Here is a 27,441-nt window from a genome sequence, read left to right as displayed (position 1 = left end):
AATATTCAAATTATCAATTAAATATTTATATATTTCATAATATAGCCTACCTAATATGATAAAGGACTAATACATTTGTTACATGCTAAAATGTTAAAGAAATTTTTGATTTCCTGTTTATGAACAGTAAGTCCATTGTATTTAAATCTTGTGATATTTTTTTTAATTATTAATTTCTATCTAATATTTTTTCTGATATAATTTTATCTTTTATCATACAATATTATATAATATTGACTTCTTTCTACCTAATAAAAGCAACATGGATATTTATTTCAGAGAAACATTATATTCAAATTAGTATGAATATTGTTATGAAACTTACACAACCTCAAATTTCTTCAAATGTTTCATCAAATTTCCTAATTAGATAAAAAGTTCAATGAAATAATGAATAAATATTTATACAAGTGAAGATATGTTTTCAATACACAATTTTAAAATAAGTTATTAAAAAATGCTAAAATATTTAACACTTACATGAAGATAAAGTGATCAGCAATCAGTACTATCATCTGTATACAATTTTCTGCCCAGTTGAATCGTGGGAGTTTGCATCGGTGGTAATGGTGCTTGAGCTTTGGAGAATGACTGTTGTTTGCACACTATAAAAGAAAATTAACATATATGTATATATGTATGATGTATTTCTTGTTTTTTTTTTTTTCAAAATAAAGAATATTAATTTGTAAATATAGAAAAACAATTTTAATTTAAAAATAGATTTTCTGTGCAAATTTATGTTTTAACGTTTTCGTCTAATATAGAGTAGAAATTGTTTTATTATTCATACCCACCTGAATTTATTTGTTGTTTAATATGGTTCTTACTATTATATGTCTTGCGAAGTTCACAAAACTGAATGGGCAAAGGAAAATCTTTTACAGTATGGAACATGTCTGAAAAACGAGTTTCTAGATCCAATATAACAGCAGACATATTTCCGTTACTACCATTGCAGTTTCTCATTGAACTATTGCGAACTGGTGGTACTGGAGCAGCATTGTTCTGATTAAAATAGAAATTTATAGTTTTCAAGCATTATAATATAATAGATTCGGGAAATAAGTTGTTCAGTATATATTCATTTTAGATTACTAGCATAGATAAAAAATAAATCTAATATAAAAGTGTTATTACACAGTTGTTGATATTAATACATTATTTCATTTGTCGGATAGATAAATTTGACTTGGACATCTTCATATAAAATATAAATTTTGGACAAATTTTGAATAAGTTTCTTACATTACTTCTCGAGTTTAAAAAATATTTATTTTATTTCTGTAAGACTATGTTTTATATTATCTCACCGTAGTAATGGTTCTCGAAGCTACTGCAGCTGCTGGAGGTTGGGGCGCAGGTTGCGTGCGATGCGGAGGTGGTGGCGGTGGAACGCCCATTGGCGTATTATTTACTCCCGAGGTTAAATTGATCATTGGCTTGCCAGGGCTCGAATTTTGCACATTTTGTTGAACCGCAACTGACTGTTTGCTCGGTAGAGCGGGCTTAATCTGCTGTTGTTGATTGTTATTGTTATTGCCGTTATTTGCGACGTTACTACTTGTCGAACGATTTGGTGGTGGCGGCGGCCGATTTGCTGGGGGCCTTATTGGTGGAGGTACGCTTGGACGGCCTATAATTTACATTGAAATTCAAAACATCATAGTTTAAATTATTAACGTTAAAAATCTGGACGATTGTAAGTAATATAATTTAATTTTAATTTTAACGTAAAAATTCGATTTTATGGAACGTTTAGCGATAAATGGGCAAAAAGAAAACGCAGATACAAACATTAACTAATATACATGATTGCCGACTTACCTGATTGCGGAATTGGTGGAGCTGGTTTCATTTTGATTGAGTCCTGAGACTGATGAAATCCTGCGGGCAAACCACGCAGGGTTCCAAAAGGTGTCAATCCCGGAGGCGTCACTGGCGGAGTTCTATTTATGAGACAATGAAAAAATATATACAATTACCATTGGTTAATTTGTTAGAAATTGACACATATTGTACATATGTATTTGTATATCAGCATATTCTTGCATGCTTGAAATAGTTACGACGTTTGTTAATTAGATGCCATTAGACAGTTTTTATTAATGAACACATCTAATGATTTACATACTTATATGTACACACACATACACACACACATATATATATATATATATATATATATATATATATATGTATATGTATATGTACAGTGTACACATGTAAAAGTATTTGTGTGTTTGTATTGAAATATAAAAAAATCAATGATAAAGTATTAATGCGCAGAACAAAGCAAAAAATAAAATATACAAAAGAAGAAATAAAGTAGATACAGGAAAAAAACAATCTCATGCACAGGTGTAGGAATACGGTAATAAATGATTGTAGCATATCAGGGCTCTAAATTACGAAAGAGCATTAAAATTATAGCAACAAAATTTATTTAAAAATGCGTTTTTAATTTTCAATTTTTATGTGTCTAATAAAACTCGTAAATAATAAGTTTAAAAAAAATAGTTGTACCTGGGAGACTTCATGCTGTGTGCCCTCATAACACTAGGTTTACCAGTCGTGTTTAAAGATGGAGGTTTAGGTGCAAGATTTGGTTTTCCGTGATTTATAGTAGTTTTTGGATTCGACAAGCTTTGTAAGCTTGCGCTACCGTCTGCGGTAGATAACTTAGTATTGTGGTTCAATGAACTTAAACTTGCATGTAAATTAGATTTATTAGCAAACAATGTAGACTGATTCGGCATATGAGCGTTATTTTGACTCAAATTCGTCACAGAATTGGTTTTTGTATTTTTCATTAGTGTTGAACTATTATAGTTCAAATTTGATGACAAGTTTGCCATGGATCCTGCATTCGAAGGCTTTGTTGGAGAAAATCCAGCAATAGTTGAATCCGAAGCACTCTGTTATAAATTTCAATTGATATTATAACCAAAATAATAAAGATTCATTAAATACAAACATTAATTTTCACAAACTCACGAGTGGCATTTGCGTTTTTTGTACAGGAGGTTGCGGAGGCGGGCCACGCTTTACTTCGGTATTTGGTGCTTTAACAAAGCCTTCAACATTTGACTTTGTTTTTGTGTGAAGTGAAGAATTATTATTCACAGCTTTGGCACCTAATGATGGGCTAGTTTTTTCCATTACTGCTGGCTTGCAGCTTTGATCCGTCTCTTTGTTCTGCATCGAAACTACAAAAACAAATAAGATCGATAAATGCAATATAGATTTATACACAAGCATAAACATGAAAACTAACCAGAATATTATTAAGAAATAGAATTAAAATATGATTATTACCGATTTTATTATGACTTAAGCGATTGACTTTCTGTGTGAAACTGAATATACGCGACGTACAACCAAAAAGAAGACGAGCTTTAAATATTTAAATTAAATAACTTAAATAATAAATTACAAAATATTATTAGGCATAATCATGCGATCGTTTATTTGATTTTAGCATTCTCATTCAAGCTCTGCCATTATGAATAGTTCTGAGATTACTAAAAGCTGAGACAAACAAATGTAGTAAGCATATATTTATTATATACTAGTATAAGATTAAATTTCTCTGTGATAATATTGATATTATTTTATGTGAAACTATTTGTGATTGTGCTATTGAATTCTACAACAAACGATAAGAATTCTATAACAATTTAATTGAGCATATATGAGAAATTAATAAATAAATATATCATATATATATATATATATATATATATATATATATATATATATATTGATTGTTTCTTTTCCGAACAGTAGATCCAATAATAAAAAACAATTTGTTTTTTTTTTTTATAGATGTTTAATAACGACGTTTCGGAACTAAGTACGTTCCATCACACTGTTGTTTTAGTCTTGTGAGGTCGTAACATCTACAAATATCCTCAAAAAAATTGAGTGTTTTTAACAACAAATATTAGTGATATGGATATATAAATTATTACAGAATAAACCTGATGATGGAACGTACCTAGTTCCGAATCGTCTTTATTAAACACCTTTTTTAAAAAAAAAGAAAATTGTTTTTTATTATTGGATTTACTGTTCGGAAAAGAAACAATCAATATATTGAAAAAATCCAGGACTTATCTATTGAATATATATATATGTATATATATATATATATATATATATATATATATATATATATATATAGCAGAAAAATTTACAGCTGATTTTCAAAAAATTGTCCAGTGCTTGGATCGCTGGGGTCTATCAAAGTGCCCAATTAGCGAGATTTTACTTTATTTATAAAATATACCTTTTTTCTTCATTTTTTTAATTTATTTTTAACTTTCACAAAAAAATCCAATTTCACGTTTCAGAATGAATCACTTGAGACCAAAATTAAAAAAAAGTATGGCGTTTTCTCAAACCAATTTCAAACATTTAAAAACCATTCGATATAATTCGATAAGGACTCGCATTGATTAGTTTTGCGAGACGATCGGCCAAACCGTTTCTTTAGACTTAGCAGAAAAGTGCAAAAGTTTTCATCCACATTTTTGCGAAAACTTCCAAAACGATTTTGAGAATTTAAAAACCGGGCCGGACTGTTTCTTCATAACTAAACGTTGATTTTTTTTGTGAAATTTAACATGGTGATAAAGTTCATAATCTAAATGAACATCCTAAAATATTAGAGGCCTATTAAAAGTAGTTGATTTATAGAAATTCATTTTAGTTTGGAATAATGGACTAAGCTAGAACATACAAATGTATTTATTTACCATAGTTAATAAAATTACGGATATTAGAAGTAGGATATGTATTCGAAAACACATTAATAAAATTTAGTGAAAACAAAAACTCTATTTTCGAACAACTAAACAGAGTATCTAATTAACACGTATCAGGAAGTTCATGAAACTTCTCATTTACTTATATACTTCGACGTTTTGAGTATAAAGGATATCCCCTTCTTCAGAAACTTTGAATGATTAAAATTAGAGAAGTTAAAATAAACACTCACCAATAATAACTAATATATTCTATAAAAATTATAATTGATATTACCTTGAGTAATAGATGTATGATTCAATGTATATTGGAAGGACTCAAAAAATATATATACAACATACCATGCAATTATGCATACTTTTTACCCATACCTTATATATTGCTAAATTTCATACCTTTATTTCGACTTCCCACGGGCTTCAACTTTGGTATACCATTAGCAAAAATACCTGCCAATGGCTGGCCATTTGCACCTAGACTAACAGATGAGTTGCTAGTTGAACTGGCATTCTGTATTTTAGTAATTCCACCAGGTGTGCTGGATGGTGTGCTACTCACAACCTTACCTAAAATGGGTATTTGGAACATGTTAAATTATTGTGTTATTACATATCAACTTATAACAATAATTTACTTGTGGATAGCGAAAACCGTAAATTTATTTAGTATTTTTTATATATTACAAGGATATATATATATATGGATATTGTACCAAACTTGTAAATTTTGATGTTGTTGATTCATAAATAAACTTTCTTTCTATTATTTACTAATTCTAGCTTTTCTACCAAATCTTTTTGTACTAAGTTCATAATGTCGTTAAATATATTTAACGACATTATGAACTTAGTACAAAAAGATTTGGTAGAAAAGCTAGAATTAGTAAATAATAGAAAGTTTATTTATGAATCAACAAATATTTTAAATAATTAAATGCTCTGTTTAAAATACACATTGAACATAAAATATAAACAAAATAGAGACAAATTTGCAAAGCTTGTTCACAGTAGTCTACTCAGATATAGAGCACAAGACCAAACATAAGTAGGAGTATATCAAATTATCACCTAACACTGGAGCACTTTTATCAACGGTCACTGTTTTTTTGAGCTTGGCTCCTTTGCGTATAGAATCCAGTAGTAAATCCCGACCATCGGCTGGAGGGTTGGATTTGAAATTATTTTTCCTAGCATCCCCCAGTGAAAACCCACCAGGGGGAGGAGGTGGTGGCATTGGCATTTTATTAGGTATTATCTGAAAAAAAAATTAATAATTTACTTATGTTATTAAGACAATTTATAGTTAAGTATTATTAGAAAAGTAAAATAATTACCGAAAAGTTAAATAAATATACTATTATATAAAACTTAACAAAATCTTAAAAATTTAAGACTATTGTAATCATTTTAGATAAAGATAAATTATATTAATGACTTTCACTGTTTTTTCAAATTTTTATGTAAAATCATCCTGGTTTATTTATTAAATTTATTTTTTTAAGACAATTGGCTTTATAAATAAGCATTTTGAAAAACTTTAGTTCATAGTGGATAGCAAGTAATACAAATATAATAGATTCAATAACATACTTAAGTAAACTATTTTAGTATAATGGCCTATATTTTGTGTATACTTTAAAACAATCAAAAATGGAATTTTATAGTTTCATATTTTTAACAAATATTAGTTTATATATTTTTTTTACGAAAAAATAGTTATATTTTATCATTTAACACAATATTTTCATAATCAAATTTGATTCATTATTGTAAATTAACTCATGACAAATTAAAAATAGACATTTTGAAAATTAGTGATAAACAACTTAAAAACTATTATATAAAATAGTATAATTCAAGTAATAATTTTAAATATTTTATATTTAAGAAAGTTTTATATATAATTTGATAAGTTAATAGAAATTATAGTTTAAAAAATATAACAAATCTTACCTTTCAATTACAAATAATACATTGCAATAGCTTATCATCGAATTAGTAGTATTGTTATCTTATTATGTGCTGGAACAAAATATCATATTCTTTCAAATTCGATTATCGTGTAATTCCATACGTGCAAACAGAGGAGTGTTCATCTTATTCACAAACGTCATTCGAAAAATTATCAGCAATAATTTATTCTAGTTGGCATCACTAGTGAAAAGTTTCCTTTAATATCACTTACACAGTAACTTTTTTTAACAAGTCCATTATTTTAGAATGTTTTGTGCACAGAACAGGACAACAAAAACAAATATTTTCGCTTCTTAAAACGTTCGAGGTTAAATCCATGGTAAATCTGACACAAGCATGTTCAAATCGACACAATATTTGGAATCATGGATTATGTATACATTCCGGATATGTTTTTAGTTACAAAAATGAACTTACCAAAATTAATATTTTATGGTATTCTTGATCACCCTGAAGCGAGAAGTTGTCACGAAATTACATTATGAGAGTGAAAATAGCCAAATACTCTATTTTCAATTTTTAAAATATTATATGATTTCGAATATTAATGATTTAAATGAAAAAGCTACTATATATTGCAAGTACAGTATACTTCAATTATATTTTTACAGTTATAAAATATTTTCAAAAGCCTAATGAAGTACGTGTGAAAAATATTATATTATTCATTTCTAGCCACAAAACATAAGTATACTGAAAAAATTCACGTACACTTATTAAGTATTCAATATTCCTTAACATGATGCCAGGTAACAGTCCTTTGCATTTTTGTGTCCAGGTTGCCTATACCCGTCTAATCAGCCAATTAAGATTACGAATGTATAAACATTTTTATTGTTACAAACCATAATTTCATTCTATTTGGCACAAAACCATCCAACATCTAAACCAGCAAACTATATAATTTAATCGTTTTATTATTATTATTGAAAATTTAATTATTTTTAAATTACCGCTTTTTCTAAAAATCATTAAAAACTTGAAATCTTTCTTTGCGTTTCAATGAAAAAGTTTTACATAATCAAAGTCCATAATTATTAAAAAGAGGTTGTCTCCAGTAGTATCATACTGTACGACCTACGCAAAGTCTGTGCGTTTCACATTTTTTAACATACATTTTTGATAATATGTTCATTAAAGGGACACAATTCGAATTTATTTTATTACTAAACTTTTTCAATTTTATATAATATTCTAAAATCTGTATTGAAAATTTAAGTTTCAAAATTCATGCATAAATTCAAATGATTTATTATTTTTAAGAATTGAATAGTACACAATTTTCAAAAAACTATAGTTTCACAATATTGATATTAAATTTCATCAAGATTTTGTAAAAGAATATATAATCATAACACTTTAAAAATTTACAAAATTTTTACATACATTTTTTAAAAATTCAAAACGATCATATATTTTTAAATATTTTAACTTTTTATATAGTTTGTATTTGATTTTTTATTTGTAGACTCTAAATTCCAAAAATATAAAAGTTTCTGCAAATTTTGATAATTTAATGATACTCTTGAAGTTGCTTGAAAGTTTTTCAAAATGTTTAGAAAAACTTGCAAGCATATTAGAATTTTCACTAAAAAATACATCTAAATGTTAAAGATTATTAATAATCCAATTAGTTCTGAAGCTAATAGTAAACACTCGGCTTCGATTTTTTATTGCGTTCGCTTACACTTACTCTACGGGAGGCAATTTATATTGGGCCTAGCTGTTGTTAGACATTTTTACAAACTGTTTTCAAAAAAAAAAAAAAAATTGAATTATTTGCGCGCGTATATGTATTCCTTATAGGAAAAAAATTGTCAGACTGGTAAAACAATCAGAAGCCAAGTAAAAATAACATATTTTTTATATAAACATCATGTGCGACATTTAACTTGATTACTATATATAATTTTATAATAATAACAAATGTCTTTCCCACAACCGCTTTGGATTTTTTATAAAGATTAGCTTGACCAGACGTGTGATTCATAATCTGGTATCTTGTTTATGAGCATATTCTTAAATGAATCACGCTTATGAGAATTGTTACCTCATATTTGAGAAAGTTAACGTCACTGTGCATTACTTTACAGATTATTGTTTATTGTTAAATGGGTGTGCCGCAAAGGCATAAACATGTGTTCTAAAACAAATAAATAATATTGGATTTTTTCACTATAACTCAATTTTCCTACAACTCTCTATCGATATGATTTAAACTCTATAATAGATAGAAACATTATTTTAAAATATTGCATCTAGATCAATAATTAATAATTTTTGTCTGTGAGATTCACTACTACTTTTTTTTAATATAGAATTAAATAATCCAAAAAAATAATAATAATGGCTATGATCATGCCTTGATCAATCTTATTAGCCATATATGAATACATATAAAATATTCTTATATTATTTTTTATGCGTTGTACCCTTCAAGCATTGAAAATGTGTATACATATTTTGTATCAGCATTATTAGATAGGATTTATCAGAAAACAGCAATCGTTTATTGCAAAAAATCTTTTTGATAACGTATCAGTATAAATACTTAATATGTAAATATTATATTTATTTATATTATTACAAATGAACGACGTCGCAATTATTATTTATTAACGGTAAAAGGTTCACGTTTTATAAGGTATGACCATTATACTTATTTATCTATGGGTATGACTCAATGAAGATGAATCATATAAATTAAGTAGCCTATAATATTTAAACTCTTTGGCGACTTAATGTGAACTGAACAATTTTGATGAAATAATTTGAAAATATCATGTAAAATTAATTCAATGAAATAATTTGAGTTTCATAAACTTCACATAAACTTCGCTTTTTTTGTTCCTTGGTTGTACAAGAAACGCGTATAATCAGCTAATTTACATGCGGACGATCTTGAACTACTCGAAGTAGGTGTTAGTCATCTTATATATATTGTATCAATTGTCATTTATATAGTATATGTGTTATAAAATGTAATAATAATAATCGAGCATGATCCATGAAGTAACATTATCTTCATTTTATAATTTTATTATAATAAAATAAAATTTATTATAATAAAAATAAAAACCGGCGGGTAACGTATGGGTCTAAACCCACTGGGTTATAAATTGGTCTATAATGGGCTTATAATAACCCGGTAGCCTGTAAATGGAACCAAACAGCTTGACCATTGTCTGACCCGTGCTGTATGGGTAATTTATTATCATTTTTATTAATTTTATTATTACGTAAAAGAGTAAAAAAATATCTATTGAAAAATCGGTCGTTTCACAAATACGATACGGCGATTATTTGTGCAAATTCACAAAAACGTGTGTAGGATACTCTTTCTTTTATATATGGTAGGATGTTTGCGCAATCTTGTGATCGAATTACGTACGTATGTTTCAGGGTATTTGCGCAAACATAATTTTGCACAAATAATTATATCATGAGGATTACATTAGAAAGTAAAAAAATATCTATTGGAAATCGGTCGTTTCACAAAAACGATACGGCGATTATTTGTGCAAATTCACGAAAACGTGCGTAGGATGTTTGCGCAAACTTGCTATCGAATTTTGTACGTATGTTTGAGAGTATTTGCGCAAACATAGATTTGCACAAATATACATATCATGAGGAAAGCCCATTTTATCTATATTATGTATTATCTACAAGAAGAATGTCTGGTTTTTACTTACTCTTAATAATGCGCAAATTTTGTGGCTCTAAGGAATATTTGCTTTTAAATTACTATACGGTATTCATAACGGTATCATATAGCATACTCACAAACACTGTACGTTTTATTTAAAAGAAAGCTTCAGAAAATACATCAGTTGTTTGGCATTTCCGTATTCAAACAGTGCGTCAACAGCCTAACAAAAAATAATATGTCAACATGACAGATGGGTGATGCACGGGTTAATAGTTAATAAATTAAATAATTAATTAATGAAACGGTAAATATTTAAGTTGTTATGCTTTTATATTTACGTATGTCAAATTCATGATGGAGCTAGAAAATATATACTTTAATAAAGGAGAGTATGTGGAAACGGTAATAATGATTTTCACGAATTTGTGAAATGTTTTATTCTCAATAAATAACATTTATTTTTTAAGGCTTCGGGAAATAAAGTATCAAGACAAACAGTGCTTTGTGGATCTCAAAATATAGTACTTCACGGAAAAGTAATTGTTCAAAGTGGAGCAATTGTCCGGGTGATTTGGCAAATGTAAGAGTGGGAAGATATTGTGTTATTGGGAAAAAAGCAGTTGTCAGGCCACCCTTCAAAAAATTTAGTAAAGGGTAAACATTTTTGCTAAAAATTAATATTATCTGGCAAACTGTACATTTTTAATTATACTTTCATCGATCTTCTTTCTTCTTTGGTCATCTTTATCTCTTTCGGAAGCCCATTGAATAATTTCATAGCACTCCAAATAGTGTTTTGCCTCGTTTTATTGGTTCTTGTTGTTTTAATCTTTGATCTAAGATTACAAAATCACCTTTGAATAGTATTGTTATGCTAGATGTATTACTGAACTCTTATATTTATATTGTAATTAAGACCAAAGTCACATATCACTTTAAAATTTGTTTTCAAACAGGTTGTCAATACTTATTTTAAAGAAAAGTTACTTAAACTGTAATTGAAGTATAGTTTAAATGTAACTACAATAATATGATTAATACTTTGAAACTATAATATCAAATTTCCATTGTTGGATTTCTCATTACAGAGTATCTTTTTTTCCACTGCATATTGGAGACAATGTTTTCATAGGTGAAGGTGCTGCAGTTAATGCAGCGGTTGTTGGGTCTTATGTGTACATTGGAAAAAATGCCACTATAGTATGTACATTAATTATTCGATTTTATTATATAACTACAAACAATTTGGTCACATTATATTTTAAATTTAGTATGATTTTTATAAATTATGAACATGTTAAATCACAAGATCAACTTTTATACATTGTACATATATATTTCAATAGATATTTGTTAATGTATTTAATTTCATATCAGGGAAGAAGATGTGTAATTAAAGACTGCTGTATTATAGAGGAAAATGCTGTATTACCTCCAGAAACGGTGGTTGCTAGTTTTACTCGATATGGAAGTCAAGGACCAGTATTATCAGGTGATACTGTTCCTGAAGCAATGCAAGAGTTAATGATCGAATATACTAAGTCATACTATGAACATTTTGTACCCGACAGGAATTGATATTATTTCTTCCAGAAATGTGATAAATCAATGTTTTATAAAACTCGCTTATCTAATTCTATTTAAAACTATTTAATATGAATTTAAATGTAATATCTTATTTAAACAGAGCACATTAAATTATTTTATTTAATTGCTCAATTTTGTATTTTAATTAATCAATACATTATGGAAATAGAAACGTTTAACAAGTATCTAATTTTGAATGCAATATTTACAAAAAAGTATAAAATAATCACCCAATCTTTACAAAATTATATCTTTATTTCATAATTTCTAATTTAACAATAATATTAAAATCCAATACAAATCAACACCTTCAAAAAAAATTTACTATTAATAATATAATGAGTTTCTTCATATATAAATTATTAATATCTAAATAAAAACATTCAAGTATAAATTAAATAATTAGTATAACTATGTGAATAGAAAAAATTGTACCAAATTTGTTTTAGGAATCAATACCATTCACTCCAAATAATTTAAAATTTGTTTTAATACAATACAAATGTAAATAAATATATCACACAAGCAGATACAGTCTCACTTTGAACTATTATGTATAAAAATAATTTGTGAAACTACTTTTTCTTGAAACTTATTAATACAGGATAAATTACTTCCAAGGCTTCAGCTAAATCTGATCGAGTTTTAGCACCTGTAAAAACTATCTTTCCTGTGACAAATATTAAAAGTACAACTCTCGGCCTTACTAATCTGTAAATCAATCCAGGAAACAGCTCAGGTTCATAGCTGCAGAACTGTGCATGGACTTCATGCAAATTCTCTAGACGAATAGGAAATCTGAGATCTACTGTTGCCACCAAGTTTTGTATTTTGAAGTCTAAAAACCGGACCTGCATGAAAATGAATCTACTTATCTATATATATATATATATATATATATATATATATATATATATATATATATATATCAAATAGGATATGAGCTGTAAATTAGGTGCTTACATTAAATCCTAACTTCTGTATAATACGAGCCATTTTCCTAGCTCCAATATTATTTGAAGCTTCATTTCTTCCACCTGTGCATACTAGTTTCCCAGTTCGAAATATTAAAGCTGTGCACTTCGGTTCTATAATTCTCATTACAACCCCAGAAAATCTACTAGGATTATACTCTGTGTTGCGAGTACGTCGATAAATGTCTTTCAAATTCAATTCACAGCCTAAATTTACTGTTGATACACAATTTCTAAAAAAAAAAAATCATTTGCTGCTATAGACTTGACTAAGGATGTATATAATTGCATTATAAAAATGTTTGTAGTTAAGAGAAATGTGGAAAAAATATATATATCTGTTTCAGCACCATCACAAACTTACTGTAAAATTATGTTACTTTTAGCTTCAACTAATGCACACGTAGTAGGGGTTTGATGTGTTAAAGCATTATGTGGAGTGCCTACACCTTTTGATGTAGATGATGGAGTATGAGGTTCATCAATTACCAGCGACTGAAAGCATATGTTTTTAATACATATAGAAATGTATTCCACATATTGATAAAAGCAGTACTCACAGAATCTGCTTCTTTGTATGAATTAATGGTCGGAGTATTTTCGTTAAATATAGTTGATCTATTTGGAGTCTGCAATAATAGTAATAATAAAAATAAAAACTTATTATCATATTTTAATTTTACTCACATGTTGTCCTAGTTGCAGTGGAGAAACCTGGCTGGGCGTCAAGGCACACAATACCTGGTCAGCACTCATGTCAAATGATTAAATTTACTACGTAGAGAACATATCAAATTTCAAATGCCATTATATTTTTATTGATAAAATAACAATTCCTTCAAACAAAACGTGTATCTTGCATATGTTGCACATTAACATTTGTTATATTCACAAACTGGATCTTTCAATCTGACATTACAGGATTGCAACATTGATCTATCTTGTGGTTAACTTCACTGATATGTTTGAAAGTTTTGCAAGGAGGTGCACAAACAAATTTATTTACAAAGAGTTTTAATAATTCAATTTACGTGTCAACCGAAATGAAAAAAATCACTTTATAATAAAGAAGTTTTATATTTTTCACTAATAGTGAAATAATTCCGATTTATGCTTTTATCAATAATAAAAAAATACATGTTTAATTTAACGGTTCAAATGCCATAATATTCAACTTTTGAAATAGCTTAAGAGGAAATTTGTTAAAAGTGTAATAAGTGATGCCGTATTTGTTAGATATTTGTTCAGAGTGTAACAATGTATTACTAATAAAAAGGTATAATATACAAAATGCAAAGTATAAAAATACAAAAAAATACCAGACAAATTTTTTGATGTATGCGCTCATTGTATCAACTTACAAATCTGTTGTGAAACCAATTATGGATATGTGTTAATGGATTTTCGGTTTGAATTTTTTTTTTTTGGAAATTTATTTTAACTTTCAATGGATTTGAGGTGAGGTTTTTACATATATTATACGTATGTAATTATATATTTATGTAATTTCAGTTTTTACTTCGATTGCAATAAAAATAATCAATAAGTGTACGATAGTGATATAACAGTGACTAAAATATATAGCATTATAATTAGATATTCATATAAATTAATTGTATATTTAATATTTGATATGGATAATTGAATATATTCATGAAATTCAAAGGTTAGACATGGGTTAGACTATCCTTTATTCTATTATTATGTACACATTGCTAGGACATATATACTATAAAAACATCATTTTTAATCTTGTCCTTCAATGAATTTTGATAAGAAATCTTTTGGTTTTGGTTCATATGTTTCTTTCCAATATCTCATGACATGTCCTTTTTGTTTCCATATTTTTGCAGTTTCTTGCAATTCCATCTGACCCTATAAATAAATTATTTTTACTAATTAGAATATAATTATTGGTATAAGTTGCAATACCTTTATCACGAGCATATCGATAATTCGTATGTCAGTAAGATGCTTGTTTTTTTCGAATTCTTCTCTCAATTTGTCTCGGCACTGCTCAACATTCTTTGGTATGTGATAATCCATAACTAGAATAAAATATTCATTTTTTTGTACTTATAAAACAAGAAATAAGCTTAAAATAGATTTAGGTATTATCACAGTATTTCTTGGTTTAAATTCTAAATCATTTTACAAAAATTTAAATCAAATATTACGCAAGTACATACTCAGATTGGAGTTGATTGTGTATAAGTTTGTAAATTAATAGTGATTAAAGTTATTGGTAATAATAAAATTCAAGTACTAACGATAAAAAGAATATACTTTCAAGAACATAATTAATGATAATTCTTAGCAACCTAATTGATGTAACATTTTGATGCAATATAATTCATTCAATGATGTGCAAGTATAAAAGGTTCTATTACCCATGTAGGGAATGTATCTGTGCCAGGCCTTATATAAGTTTAGAACTCGCTGCCTTGCCTCTGCTCTATCGACCGAAAGCAAAGGCCGAACTTGTTTACTCGCAACGCGAGCTGCTTCACGGGCTGCCATGCTTATTTAAAAATAATAATATATTCGAAAAAATATTGTTAAAGCTCGTACTATATAATTTGACACTTAGGTTATACCTTTTAATACTTTACCTGTCAATTGAAGAAGTGCCAGATTGACGAATTTTGAGTTTAAGTATTACCTGATGTAGGAATTCTAGTAGGGGCGCCAATGCTCAGAAACTTATTAATTTACTAGAGTTAGTACCCTAGATAATATAATGGTCAGTACTGATTGCAAGAAATCTATAACGAAGTATGAGATGGAAAAAGAGCTTTACATACAAATATACATATTAAATAGTATACAATTTTCCTAATTAATTTAATGGATATGGAGACGTGTCGATTAGTTTTTTGCAAAAGTTGGTCCAGCCGTTTCGGAGATACGGAGCAAAGAATGCAGAAAATGGCAATCCGGTTTATATGATTCAAAAACCATATCACTTGTATTGACAAAATGAAGAATTGATTTAATTTTTGCAAAGGCATGTCCAGCAGTTTCGGAGATCCTTTTGATAGTATGGTCGATATTTTTGATAGTATGGATGAACCCACATGAATGGGTTGGAAAACATATAAGAAAATATATAACACATATAAGAAACATATAAAAAGTTTGGAATTTTCAAAAAAAAAAAGATTTTAGTTTTAAAAAAATATGAATTTTTATATTATGAGCTTTTAACAATATTAAATTGCGGTACGAAAAATTTCAGCAATTTTCCTTAAGGCACGATACCATGCACCACTTGTTTATTAACTTCCCTTAGCATAAGTTATAGTAATCGCAAAATTTTTTTAAAAAAATGGATGCATGTGTGTATGTATGGGTGTGCGTGTGTGCGGATACAAATTTTTGTCGACGATTTTGGGAACACGGATCAACCGATTTGAATAATTCAAAAAACATTCGATTCGTATTGATAAGGAGATGTGCTGATTAGTTTCTGGCACAGGCAGGTCTAGCCGTTCCGAAGAGAATCTGATTGCAAGAGAGCGTCTGATTTCAATAATTCAAAAAACCTTTTACTTATACTGACAAAATGAATAACTTATTTTATTTTTTCATTTTCCGTTACCTTTTCATACAATTTTTAGTCATAAATAAACGTAAGTTTCTTTCCAGCTCTCTTGCTATTGTTATTAGTTTTCAATTTGACAGACTTATCTCTGTTGACAGATGTGATATGATACACAATTACAGATGGTGTTTATTAATTAATCATAGATATTAGATAGAATCGTGAGTGTATTATATATTTAAATAAATTAAATTAAAATGTTGTCAAGCTTAGTGAAGGAACATCAATCTAAGCAATCAATACTTAAAGCAAGTCAAGGTATATTGCTATCTTTCTAAAAATGAATGTAATTAGTAATGTAATGTAATAGACTTACCATTTTAGAACAAAAGAAAAAAGAAGCAATTGCATCGACTAATGATTTGACACAAGCTTTAGTCGATCATCTTAATGTGGGGTTAGTATACTGCGATAAACATAATACATTATATACATAATTTTCTAATCACTCTTTGTATATTTTAAAGCAGTACAATTCTATAAACAATACATATTTATAAATTAATTGCCAATTATTTATTAATTATAGAGTGGCACAAGCTTATCTGAATCAAAAACGTTTAGATGCCGAGGCAAAACAATTACAAATTGGGGCACAAAACTTTGCCAAACAAACACAGCAATGGTTACAACTTGTTGAAAATTTTAGTAGTGCTCTTAAAGAAATAGGTGATGTTGAAAACTGGGCCAAAAGCATAGAATCAGACATGAAGACAATAACCCTTTCTCTTGAATTTGCATATAAAACGACTCGAGAAAGTATATGATATAGAGATAAGAACTAACAGGTGCATCTTTCTTAATGTAATATATTTGTTGAAAATGAAATGTTTAATGCATGAAATATTGAGTTATATATGTACTGTATACCAATATTTGATGAGTTAAATGTATAAAATAGTAAGTTTTTACACAATTTAGCACATCTTATAAATTATTTTTCCGAATTATAGAAATATAAAATGGTACAAAGTTCAAAATATTTTGTCTATATTCTATTGTTTTTTGCAAATATTTAACAGTAAATCTCATACTTGCAGAAACAAAGTTGTTTATTGACATACACATTTAAGTAAATTAAAATATTTATTTATAGAATTATTTAAAAATATTATAATTTCATTTTTGTTAAAAATACATAAAGTATTATATATAAACAATTTGTTTAATATACTACACAATGGCTTACATTTATTTATTATTATGGTATAAAATTCGTTGTTGTGTTAAAGCTTTTTCTAAATTAGCACATTTTGCTGAAATACGGTCATATTCAGCTTGTAGTAGACGCAGTGATGAATCTTTTTTAGCTACAGCTAGTTTTACTCTGAAATTTATATAAACATAATAGAGTTATTGTATTCTTTGAACTTAAATAAAATTCATATTGCATACGCGTTTGAATTAGACGACCATTTCATAAACATACATTTCAAAATTATTTAAATCTTTTAATCATATATGTGAAAATTTTAGTATTATGTATTACCTTGCATAAATTTGTTCTATTTCCGTTTCTCTATCTTTTTTTAGAGTACGAATATCATTATGTAAGGCAGCGATTTGCGAGTCAAATTCTTCTTTAATCTCATTTCGTATTTTATCTTTTTCGGCGATCAGATTATTGTACAGCTTAAAAAAATCAAAATGTTTGTGAGCTCATATGTTTAAAGCTTCGATGGATTAAAAATACCTTTTGAGAGTGGGTCCTTTCTACCTCCAGTTGTTTAATAGTTTGTTGTAATAAGATATTATGTTCTTCAGCTTCTAGATATTTTTGTTTTAATTCAAAAACTTTTTCTTGCATTTGCTTCTCTGACTTCGATAATTCGCACATCTCTATTTCATATTTTTCCTTTTGTCGCCTGAAATTTTTCGAAAAGTCTAAATAATTATATATTCCAAAACACCAAATTATCATTAACTATTATTATTATTATTGTTATAGATAGTGATATTTTGCTGTATATATTTAAGATATTACCGTAAACGATTTTCAGCTTGTCTTTCAATGTGCCTTCTCATTTCTTGGCTTTCTTTTTCAACTTTCTCTATAACTTTTTCAATTTGCCTATCTCTATCTATCTTGCAGGCTTCCCGTATTTCCTTCTCACTTTGCCGCAATGCTTCAACACTCTGCTTAGACAGAGCGGCTCTTGCTGCTTCCTGCTCCAATTGAGCGTCTTGTTTCAAGGCGGTCAATTCTGTCTATAATAAATTAATCACATTGGTGGACTCAAAAATTAGTTGTTATTTTTAATTGCCATTTTACCTAATTTTTATTATTTGGATATGTGCAATATTGTCTCCAATAACCGTTTTAAAGCTTTTGTAAATTTGATAATTTAAATAATACACATCCATAATAAAAAAATCAATTTAGGGATGTGTAAGAAAGGTATTAATATGCTAATGAATGAACTAATTACTAATTAATTGATATTAGAACTTATAATAACTTAAGTGTTATTTCTATCGTACTTCATATCGTTTTCTGATAGCTTCTACTTCTTGGAAATGCTGATTTTGAATGTCTTGAATAGCACGTTTATGCTGAGATTCAGCATTTTGGCGAACTTTTTCTTCAGCATTTCGCATTGATGCCACTGAATCCTCAAGTCTCCTTCTTTCTGCGCACATTTCTTCTTGCATCCGCAACCGCAATGCTTCGAGCGCTTGACGCTCACCGTTCAATTGGACTTCAAATCTGCAACAGAATTTAAAACTCTTTATCCGACTACGAGTACATCTTTATGTATTAACACTTTCCACTCGCGAATTGCGAGATTTATATGTATTTTGCCGCCGGAGAGGAAAGGGTTAAATGTTCTTTATCATTCTCCTCGAATTACCTTTCCCGTTCCCTGCTTACAGCTTGCTCTTGTTCTCTTAACATTTCTTCTCTCGTGAGGTCAACTCTACGTTGCATTTCCTGTTGGTGCTTCAAACTGGCTTCATGAGATTCTCTATTATATTTTTGACGCAACTCTTCAAGCTGACTCAAGTGCTTATTGGAAATTGACTCTAATTCATCGGCCATGCCTTTCACTGTCATTTCCTGAAAATGAAAATAACTATATCATATATTTTTATTGTAATGGCAATAATAATTGTATTATCTTCTTATATATAAAAATGAATCTTAAATGTGTTGGTAAGCGCATAACTCAACAACGCCTGGACCTATTTGGCCAATTCTTTTTTTAAAATGTTTGTTGAAGTACAAGGATGGTTCTTACGGCGAGAAAAATCGAATAATTGCCGGGAAAACTCTAAAAACAGCCCTTTTCTTTTTCACATGCAAACGTTTTCTAACTAAAACGTAGAATCAATTTGAGCTTTATTGCTATTATATGAAGTTCATATTAAATTACAAGCACTCACTGTATACTCCTCCTAAACTATTATTCGGATTTTGATAAATCTTTCTGAAGTTTGTTAAGTTAAATACTGAGATGTATGTGCAATATTGTAGAAATAAATGGAAAAAATTGCATTGCAAACAATTGAAAAATATCATCTGCCAAATATTTCAATTTACTTATGAACCTAGACAATGTTAGAACATGTATAATAAATTTTTGATTATTAATAAGAAAAATGAAATGTCTACATTATTATTGCCAAAAAGCAGCTGAGATGTGCCAGAAATTAAAATATTATAAAATACAGTATATGTATGACAGATTAAATGATACACATATGAACAGGATATGACAAACTAATTCTCCTAAAATATAAAATTATTAAGTATTAATCAGGGGGGTAAACAATAATTATTATTTTTAGGTAAACAGTAATTATTCGTATATTATATTGTAGACATGGGTACAGGACAACGTCCAACAGGTCATCTAGTTATTTATTAATTTTGGTGCAATTTACAAATAAGTTAAATATAAAATAAAGTTCAAAGAGAATTGAGATTTATTAACTTTGAAGTGTCACTATAGAATTTTGTAATTTTGACAAGGCCAATCATTCTAAACTCTAATGAATTTGTATAATTAAACCACTTTTTGTAGGCACATTATATTTTAGAATATTCCATTTAATCTATCACTATGCATAAAGTTTAACAGTTAACTTAAATATGACAAAAGAGCCCGGCCGTTCTTTATCAGAAACTAATCAGCACACGATTTCCAACAGATATCTTTCGAATAGTTTTTGAATATTTGGCAAAAACGCGAACGAAAATTTTTACACAAATCCACTATTGGTAAAGAAAAAGCTCGGCCGAAATTTGCCAAAAATAATGAACGAGATCCTTATGGAGTTTCATTGAATAGCTTTTAAATTATTGATATCAATGCAGTTGTTTTTGAGTTTTGTTCAAATAATGATTTTGACCATATTTTTTGTGTTTAAAAAATAATACCTTAATCTTTTTAGAATGGGTTTCCACCCAGCGGTCCCGGCGTAACTTTTCGGCAGCTAAAAGTTTGTCTCTTGTACGTTGAACTTCCAGGCTGTGTCTTTGCTCGGCTGCCTGCATATTATGTGCATATCGCTGCTCCGCCGTTTTCAAGTCAGCTACCAATCGATCGCACTGGGCATTAAGCGTCTTCTTGTCAGCTATTAGCTGAAAATTACACTCATATAGTAGTCAAATTACATACATATTATAGAGGCTTTGAATTGTTTGGAAAGTTTCTATCTTTCAATTATACCTGATCAATGAAATTTTGGTGCCTCCGTACCACTTCTTCAAGATCCTGTTTTTGAGCTTTCAATTTATCTTGGTGCTGTTTACGTAATGATTTTTTCTCCTTTTCATGTTCATTTTTTCTGTCGTTTAAAGCGTCTTTTAAAAGAGCGTTACTACAATTTTGCTCGTGGAGTTGTATTGATAAACTAATGATCATATTTCCCAGCTCTCTATTTGGCAATTTTATTAATTCATGCATCCTTGAATAAAAAATTCTATGGAATAGCTAATATTTTCATTTATTTTACATAACATTATATTAGGATGGTATAGAAAAACATTATATAAAGCTTTGTAGACAAACAATATCTTACTTTGGTAAATCATCATAACTCGATGAAACTCGTGCATAATCTCCAGCGCCTTGTTGTAGTTGAACGTTTTGTATTCTACACTTTGCTTCTTTCAAAATGTTTTCACAATCGCTATCCACTTTGTCCAGAAAATATAAAATATCTCTGAAATAATAATGAATTTATTTTAGAGACATTTGCATTTTTATTTACCTTATGTTAATAATTACTTATATTTTGAAGTGTTTTTTGGACATTCTTGATCCAAGTTATTACCGATACTAGCAGTCATGTTTACTAGATTTTCCATTTCCTGGTTTTTATAATTCTTTAGTATAGCTGATGTATCACCTAAAATGAAGATTAAATAATGCTAATATTTATTACTCCTCATTGACATTGGTGAATCAATTGGTTGAGAATAAAAATTTTGTATAAATTTTAACCATATATTATAAATTTTTGGAGAATTAACTTTAATTAATAAATAACTGGTTATTTATTAAACTGACCTTGAAAGTCTATATCCTCTCCTTCAATTTCTTTCAGTATTGCGGCTATTTCACCGTAAGCCGATTCGTTTAATGTAATTTCACAATCAGCTACTTTTTCTATAGGTTTTTCATCTTCTTGACTACGCTCGCTGACTGAGTCCATATCAGGGCACTCGACGTCCTGCAAACGGTCAGTGGTCAGGCCTACAAGTCTGGACGGGCTAAAGCTTCGGGACATCCAACTTTCAAATTCATAATTGCGGACTTCTGGGATGTGGGCGTCGTCATTACATTGTCTATATTCACTAAACAAAAGTTGATTATCTTATCATATACGAAAAAAATAACTTAATATAAAGACATTGTTTTTTTGGTCAGTTTTTGTACTGTAATATTTTTCTCTGCGCTTCCGTGATAAAACCTTAGCAGAAAATATTATTTAGAAAAAATTTTGGGTACAAATTCCATTACCTACAAATATTGAAAATTAAATTTATTGAATCTGTCTATTTTATCTGTAATAACTGTAGTTCTTCTAACGTAATTCGTGTTTTAGAGGCTAAGGATAATATTATCCACTCCAAACTAAAATCTTACTTTATATTTATACTCTTATTTTATACGTTTGGCGGAATGGCATTTGGCATTTTTATAAAATCGAACAAAACAAAAAACTTTAAACGTTTAGCATGTTTATTATATTAAAGAATATTCTGAAACATATGCGTTTTATATGCTAGGCTATTAAAGAACCAAGTATTATTTTTAATTTCAATTATTGTTTTATTGATTTACTAACCTGGTGGATCTCGTCGGACTAGGTTTGGAACGTCTTTTATGAAAACTTTCACTGCTTTGCTTAGAACAATATTCATTTTTAATAGGGGAGTTTTTTACTTTATAATATGTATTTATAACAGAATTAGAAGACCTAGTTATTTCGCTATTAGCAGTTGATTTAGTTGCAGGCGAAGTTCTACTTGTACTAAATTCACGTTCGGGTCTTTGAATATCACCAACGGTGGCAATGTAATTGTTTATCACTCCATCCTAAAAAAAAGTTAAATTAAAATTTCAACTATATGTCTTTTCAATTTATTATAAACACACAAACGAATTTAAAAGTATCTTTTACCTGTGATATGTCTGACTCGTGTTCTAGATAACTAGATAAATGACTTGAAGGGAATTTTACAGAATTAACTTCAGGAGTCGATGATTTAAGAATACCACTATTGAATGATTCTCTATTTTCCATGTGTAATTGTTTTTGTTCTATTATTGTCGTATTTGATTTGGATTCGTATTCATCTAGATAACTAAAGTGTTCATCGATTTCGTAACAGGCATTTTCGTTTTGAATTTGCTTACTTTCTGCCGCATGCTGTGCATTTATAGATTCAATTTCTTTTTTGTAATCTTCGATTATATTATCTGTATTGAGTTCAGATAAATCCACATTCACCTCGTGTTTTGATAAAATTTGTTCAATTTCTTCATCTGCAGATAATGCTCCACCGTCGTCTTCTATGTACTGATCATGCGCTAAATGAAAAATTTCATTTCAATTTCCAATAGATAAAAGAAAAAAGGCTTATGCTACTAAATATATTTAATTTATCTTTAATAATAGTAATTGTAAAATTGATTTTTGGTTGTGAATGTATAATCTATGTAGTGCATGCTGAACTAAAATTCTTTATTTATTAAAATTGCCTTAGAAATACCTTAATTATTACCTAAAATAGAAATTTGAAAGCCTAATATTAATATATGAAAAAAAAAGATCTTTACCAAAAACTAATCAGTACGATTCCCAACTGATGTCTATTATGTATCTTTCGAAGAGTTTTTGAAATTTCAAAATCGATTTAGGATTTTAGTGACAAACCATTGAGAATGACTAGTTACCATCAGTATTTCTAGCGAAAGGTAAAATTATACTTCGGAAAGTTAAAGTTATATAATTTTCACAGGTACCTATTGGTGCATTTTCTTTGTAGAAACTAACTCTTCCTGAAATATCCTTGGGGGTTGAAGAATTCTCGCTTGACCAGGCATCGCGTGTTGGTGTGTGGTCGATATTTGATGTGTCACTCGAACGAACACTGGGACTTCTTGAAGGCAAAGGGGGTTTCTGTGTCAGCCCAGGAGAAATTAGCAATGTTCCGTTCATCTCTTGCGATGTGCATTCTGCGATAGCATCGTTGTCTTCTTCGCTTCCTGATGAACTTTTATCACTTTTGAAAAACACCTAAAGCATCAAAGTTTTAATATTTTAATTGCAATTGCATTTTCAGAAATGATGAGAAAATTTTATACAATATCGACAATATCATATCACATTTGTTTCGGCTGCTAGATTATAATCGAGAGTTCATGTACTTATCATGTTTTCTATTTTACTGACTTTCAAGTTCATAGACATTTTTAAAGAAAACTTTTAAATCTTATATATAAAAATGAATCGCAAAATGTGTTGGCCAATTCTTTTTTTAAAATGTTCGTTTAAGTCGAAGGATGGTTTCTACGGCGAGAAAAAATCGAATAATTGCCAGGAAACCTCTAAAAACAGCCCTTTTCTTTTTCTTATACAAACGTTTTCTAACTAAAACGTAGAATCAATTTGAGCTTCATTGCTATTATATAAAGTTCATACTAAATTACAAGCACTCACTGTATACTCCTTCTAAACGATTATTCGGATTTTGATAAATTTTTCTGAAGTTTATTAAGGAAATAAATGCAATATTGTAGAAATAAATGAAAAAAAATGCAAAAAACGACATGTGATTGTTTGCATTGAAAACAAATAAAAACTATCATCTGCCAAAAATTTTAATTTACTTATGAGCCTAGACAATATTAGAATATGTATAATAAATTTATGATTATAAATAAGAAAAATGAGATGTCTACATTATTATTGCCAAAAAGCAGCTGAGATGCGCCAGAAATTAAAATAATATAAAATACCAGTATATGTATGGCAGATTCACATATGAACAGGATATGACAAATTAATTTACTTAAAATATGAAATTAAGTAGTTTGTTTTCAATATATAATTTTTTTGCATCTGGTACTAATTTTTCCACATTTTTTTTTAAATTCGTAAAAATTTCACTTTATAACAACAAATGGGAAAGTGAAGATGAATACATACAATTCGGCATTCACGATATCGATTAGGAGAAGTTTAAGAAGCAATTTTGGATATCTTAAATAACAAAAAATTAAATTAATTTAATCCAACACGAAGTACCAGTGTTATGTTATGATTATGGTTATGTTATACCGTTTAAAAGACTTTAATTTCCAATATAGTGTTGGGGCATTGAGACTCATTATTTTATTTTAAGCAGTTCTACATTTAACATCGCTCATATTATAAATGTATATGCATTTTGGCGTGAAGAGTAATTTAAAAAACAGTAACTATTATTAGGTAAACGTTAAATATTAGTACATTATATTAAAAAATTGTAGACAAGGGTACAGGACAACGTCTGTCGGGTCATCTAGTATTAATATAAACGAACCTCAACATTATCATTAAATTGCACATGGTCTTTCAGCTTGTAATTATTCGCTATAAGGTGGTCTCCGTAGTTTTCGATTTCATCTCTATCTAAATTCCTTTGGGATCCAAATAATTCGGAAGTACTAGGCGTCTGGTATTCCGTTTCTAACTCGTTAATATTCTCAGCAGAATCCCTTGCGAGCGTCTTTATACGAGCTCCCAAGCTATCGTCAGAGGAGGCTTTACTATCTGCACTAGATTCATCCCAAGATCTAACTGTGAAATAGTTTTAATATAAAGTCTTTATATCTAAAAGAGATAGAAAAATCTTTATATCTATAAAGAGATAGATGCAAACTTGTATATGACTTGTATACCTTTAATGGGTTCTGAAATCATAGATTGTAGTAATCTGGCCGAGTCAGGGCAAGATTTACTATAGACTCGTCGGGAAAGTGGCGGTGGATGCTTTTTTGGTTTGAGTTTTCTTTGTTGATTTACTGGATGATCTGCTGAAAAAGGTCGACAAGGCGAAGACAAGAAGTTGTAAGCAGTTCTTTGGCAACTATCTGGTCGGCGGCAAAATGCTGAAATAGATGAGCTTGGTCGCAGACGTTCTCGAGTTGGTTTTGTACGGCTGACTAAATTAATCTAAAAAATAAAAGGTTTAGCACTCATTGACCAATCTTTTTCAATAATGGATATATATTAATGGACATAAATTTTATGGTAATAAGAAATATGGAATAGAAAGGTAATCATTGATTCTGGTGCTCTCACACCATGGACCTTCGGGCAGATAAACATTTATTTTATTACGCATAATTATAGGAGGTATATATATTTTAATTCGTAACATTTTTTTATAAAATGATTATGGATATTTATTAAATTACCTGTGATCCTTGCAATCGTAAATCCATTCTTAGTTTCATTAATGAAGTGCCAATGTGACAATGTCAGAACCACAAAACAAAAGAAAGTTAGCGATGTAGTTCGTGTAACCGATTTTGGCATGGGCGATGTATGCCGGTGAATACAGTGCAATACTTGAGAGTGACTGAAAGTGAAACTTACCCCCTGCTTGCATGCACATCACAATTATATTAGTCATTCTGATAAACTATATTGATTTAATAAATAGTAGCACGGGTGCTACCTCCTGCAGTAACAGTGTTCGGTACGTGGTCAAGTGCGCTTACAATTTGTTTTGAAGAAATCTACCCGCAACGTTTTTTGTATACATTCGAAATTACTATGGAAACGTCTAATTGTACAGTAGCTGTAGCAAACAGGTTTATTGTCGATTCGCCAAAAGAATTATAGTTATAGGTTACGATACAATTTATATTTCATATTTTTATATCACATTGAGTTTATATATTTATATTTCATATTTTATATCACTCAATTCCAACTTTTGGAGCTTAAATCCAACTTCCTTCTAAGAATTATTTATTTTTATAAACCATCTTAAAACTTTTTTCAAAAGACCGATTTTTTCATATCACATTGAGTACTCAATTCCAACTTTTGGAGCTTAAATCCTACTTCCTTTTTAGAATTATTTATTTTTATAAACCGTCTTAAAATTTTTTTCAAAAGACCGATTTTCTTCATAATCAACAATTGAAAAAAAGTGCTATAAAAATTTGAAAAAGTTGCGAAATTACTTAACAGTTAATTTTAGTAAAGATCATGCAACGAAAGACTTAATTTGAAATGCTTTTCATCATTAACCCCTTAAATGCCTTTCAACCCTTATTTATTTCTTCTTATCCAACAGCATTCCAACTTCATTTTGAAAATGAAATTGATGTTTTCTTATATAATTACATGATATTATATTATAATTCCTAA

At 28.7% G+C, this 27,441-nt stretch overlaps 6 protein-coding genes across 6 annotated transcripts; 2 read left to right on the top strand and 4 right to left on the bottom strand.

The window, feature by feature from the left end:
• Positions 1 to 235: 235 nt before the first annotated feature.
• Positions 236 to 7,045, bottom strand: LOC113385031 (WAS/WASL-interacting protein family member 1-like). The gene is made up of 10 exons (XM_026622833.1): positions 6,723 to 7,045; positions 5,838 to 6,024; positions 5,166 to 5,336; positions 2,998 to 3,209; positions 2,527 to 2,918; positions 1,828 to 1,949; positions 1,314 to 1,636; positions 798 to 1,008; positions 481 to 605; positions 236 to 362 (listed from the first exon to the last, which is right to left on the bottom strand). The coding sequence occupies exons 2-9, from the start codon at positions 6,007 to 6,009 to the stop codon at positions 496 to 498; spliced, it is 1,713 nt and encodes a 570-aa protein (XP_026478618.1). The 5' UTR covers positions 6,010 to 6,024; positions 6,723 to 7,045; the 3' UTR covers positions 236 to 362; positions 481 to 495.
• A 3,549-nt stretch (positions 7,046 to 10,594) lies between these two features.
• On the top strand, positions 10,595 to 12,133 carry LOC113385059 (dynactin subunit 5). The gene is given in 5 exon segments (XM_026622862.1): positions 10,595 to 10,797; positions 10,863 to 10,956; positions 10,959 to 11,049; positions 11,484 to 11,595; positions 11,773 to 12,133. Coding segments are annotated over 5 exon segments (549 nt in total). The 5' UTR covers positions 10,595 to 10,746; the 3' UTR covers positions 11,974 to 12,133.
• Positions 12,134 to 12,542: 409 nt separating this feature from the next.
• LOC113384992 (TBP-related factor) lies at positions 12,543 to 13,874 on the bottom strand. Its single transcript, XM_026622784.1, has 5 exons — positions 13,644 to 13,874; positions 13,517 to 13,585; positions 13,321 to 13,451; positions 12,946 to 13,189; positions 12,543 to 12,833 (listed from the first exon to the last, which is right to left on the bottom strand). The coding sequence occupies exons 1-5, from the start codon at positions 13,710 to 13,712 to the stop codon at positions 12,558 to 12,560; spliced, it is 789 nt and encodes a 262-aa protein (XP_026478569.1). The 5' UTR covers positions 13,713 to 13,874; the 3' UTR covers positions 12,543 to 12,557.
• A 762-nt stretch (positions 13,875 to 14,636) lies between these two features.
• On the bottom strand, positions 14,637 to 15,548 carry LOC113385323 (NADH dehydrogenase [ubiquinone] 1 alpha subcomplex subunit 6-like). The gene is made up of 3 exons (XM_026623165.1): positions 15,347 to 15,548; positions 14,889 to 15,004; positions 14,637 to 14,831 (listed from the first exon to the last, which is right to left on the bottom strand). Exons 1-3 carry the CDS (start codon positions 15,474 to 15,476, stop codon positions 14,703 to 14,705), a joined length of 375 nt encoding a protein of 124 aa, XP_026478950.1. The 5' UTR covers positions 15,477 to 15,548; the 3' UTR covers positions 14,637 to 14,702.
• A 1,123-nt stretch (positions 15,549 to 16,671) lies between these two features.
• Positions 16,672 to 17,478, top strand: LOC113385331 (biogenesis of lysosome-related organelles complex 1 subunit 1-like). The gene is made up of 3 exons (XM_026623172.1): positions 16,672 to 16,818; positions 16,885 to 16,957; positions 17,090 to 17,478. The coding sequence occupies exons 1-3, from the start codon at positions 16,758 to 16,760 to the stop codon at positions 17,325 to 17,327; spliced, it is 372 nt and encodes a 123-aa protein (XP_026478957.1). The 5' UTR covers positions 16,672 to 16,757; the 3' UTR covers positions 17,328 to 17,478.
• Positions 17,479 to 17,751: 273 nt separating this feature from the next.
• Positions 17,752 to 26,504, bottom strand: LOC113386090 (centrosomal protein of 131 kDa-like). Its single transcript, XM_026623898.1, has 18 exons — positions 26,478 to 26,504; positions 25,959 to 26,232; positions 25,601 to 25,857; positions 24,039 to 24,312; positions 23,194 to 23,603; positions 22,977 to 23,108; positions 22,858 to 22,916; positions 22,077 to 22,363; positions 21,795 to 21,915; positions 21,586 to 21,729; positions 21,234 to 21,471; positions 20,942 to 21,145; positions 19,413 to 19,618; positions 19,042 to 19,267; positions 18,545 to 18,768; positions 18,254 to 18,425; positions 18,050 to 18,192; positions 17,752 to 17,887 (listed from the first exon to the last, which is right to left on the bottom strand). The coding sequence occupies exons 1-18, from the start codon at positions 26,502 to 26,504 to the stop codon at positions 17,752 to 17,754; spliced, it is 3,534 nt and encodes a 1,177-aa protein (XP_026479683.1).
• Positions 26,505 to 27,441: the final 937 nt, after the last annotated feature.

This window comes from Ctenocephalides felis, unplaced genomic scaffold (assembly GCF_003426905.1).
Source record: "Ctenocephalides felis isolate EL2017-DRISC unplaced genomic scaffold, ASM342690v1 CF-g0.4_SCAFFOLD_03571, whole genome shotgun sequence".
Taxonomy (NCBI): domain Eukaryota; kingdom Metazoa; phylum Arthropoda; class Insecta; order Siphonaptera; family Pulicidae; genus Ctenocephalides; species Ctenocephalides felis.
Note: the sequence above shows the minus strand (reverse complement) of the source record. Positions and strands in the feature narration are given on the sequence as shown.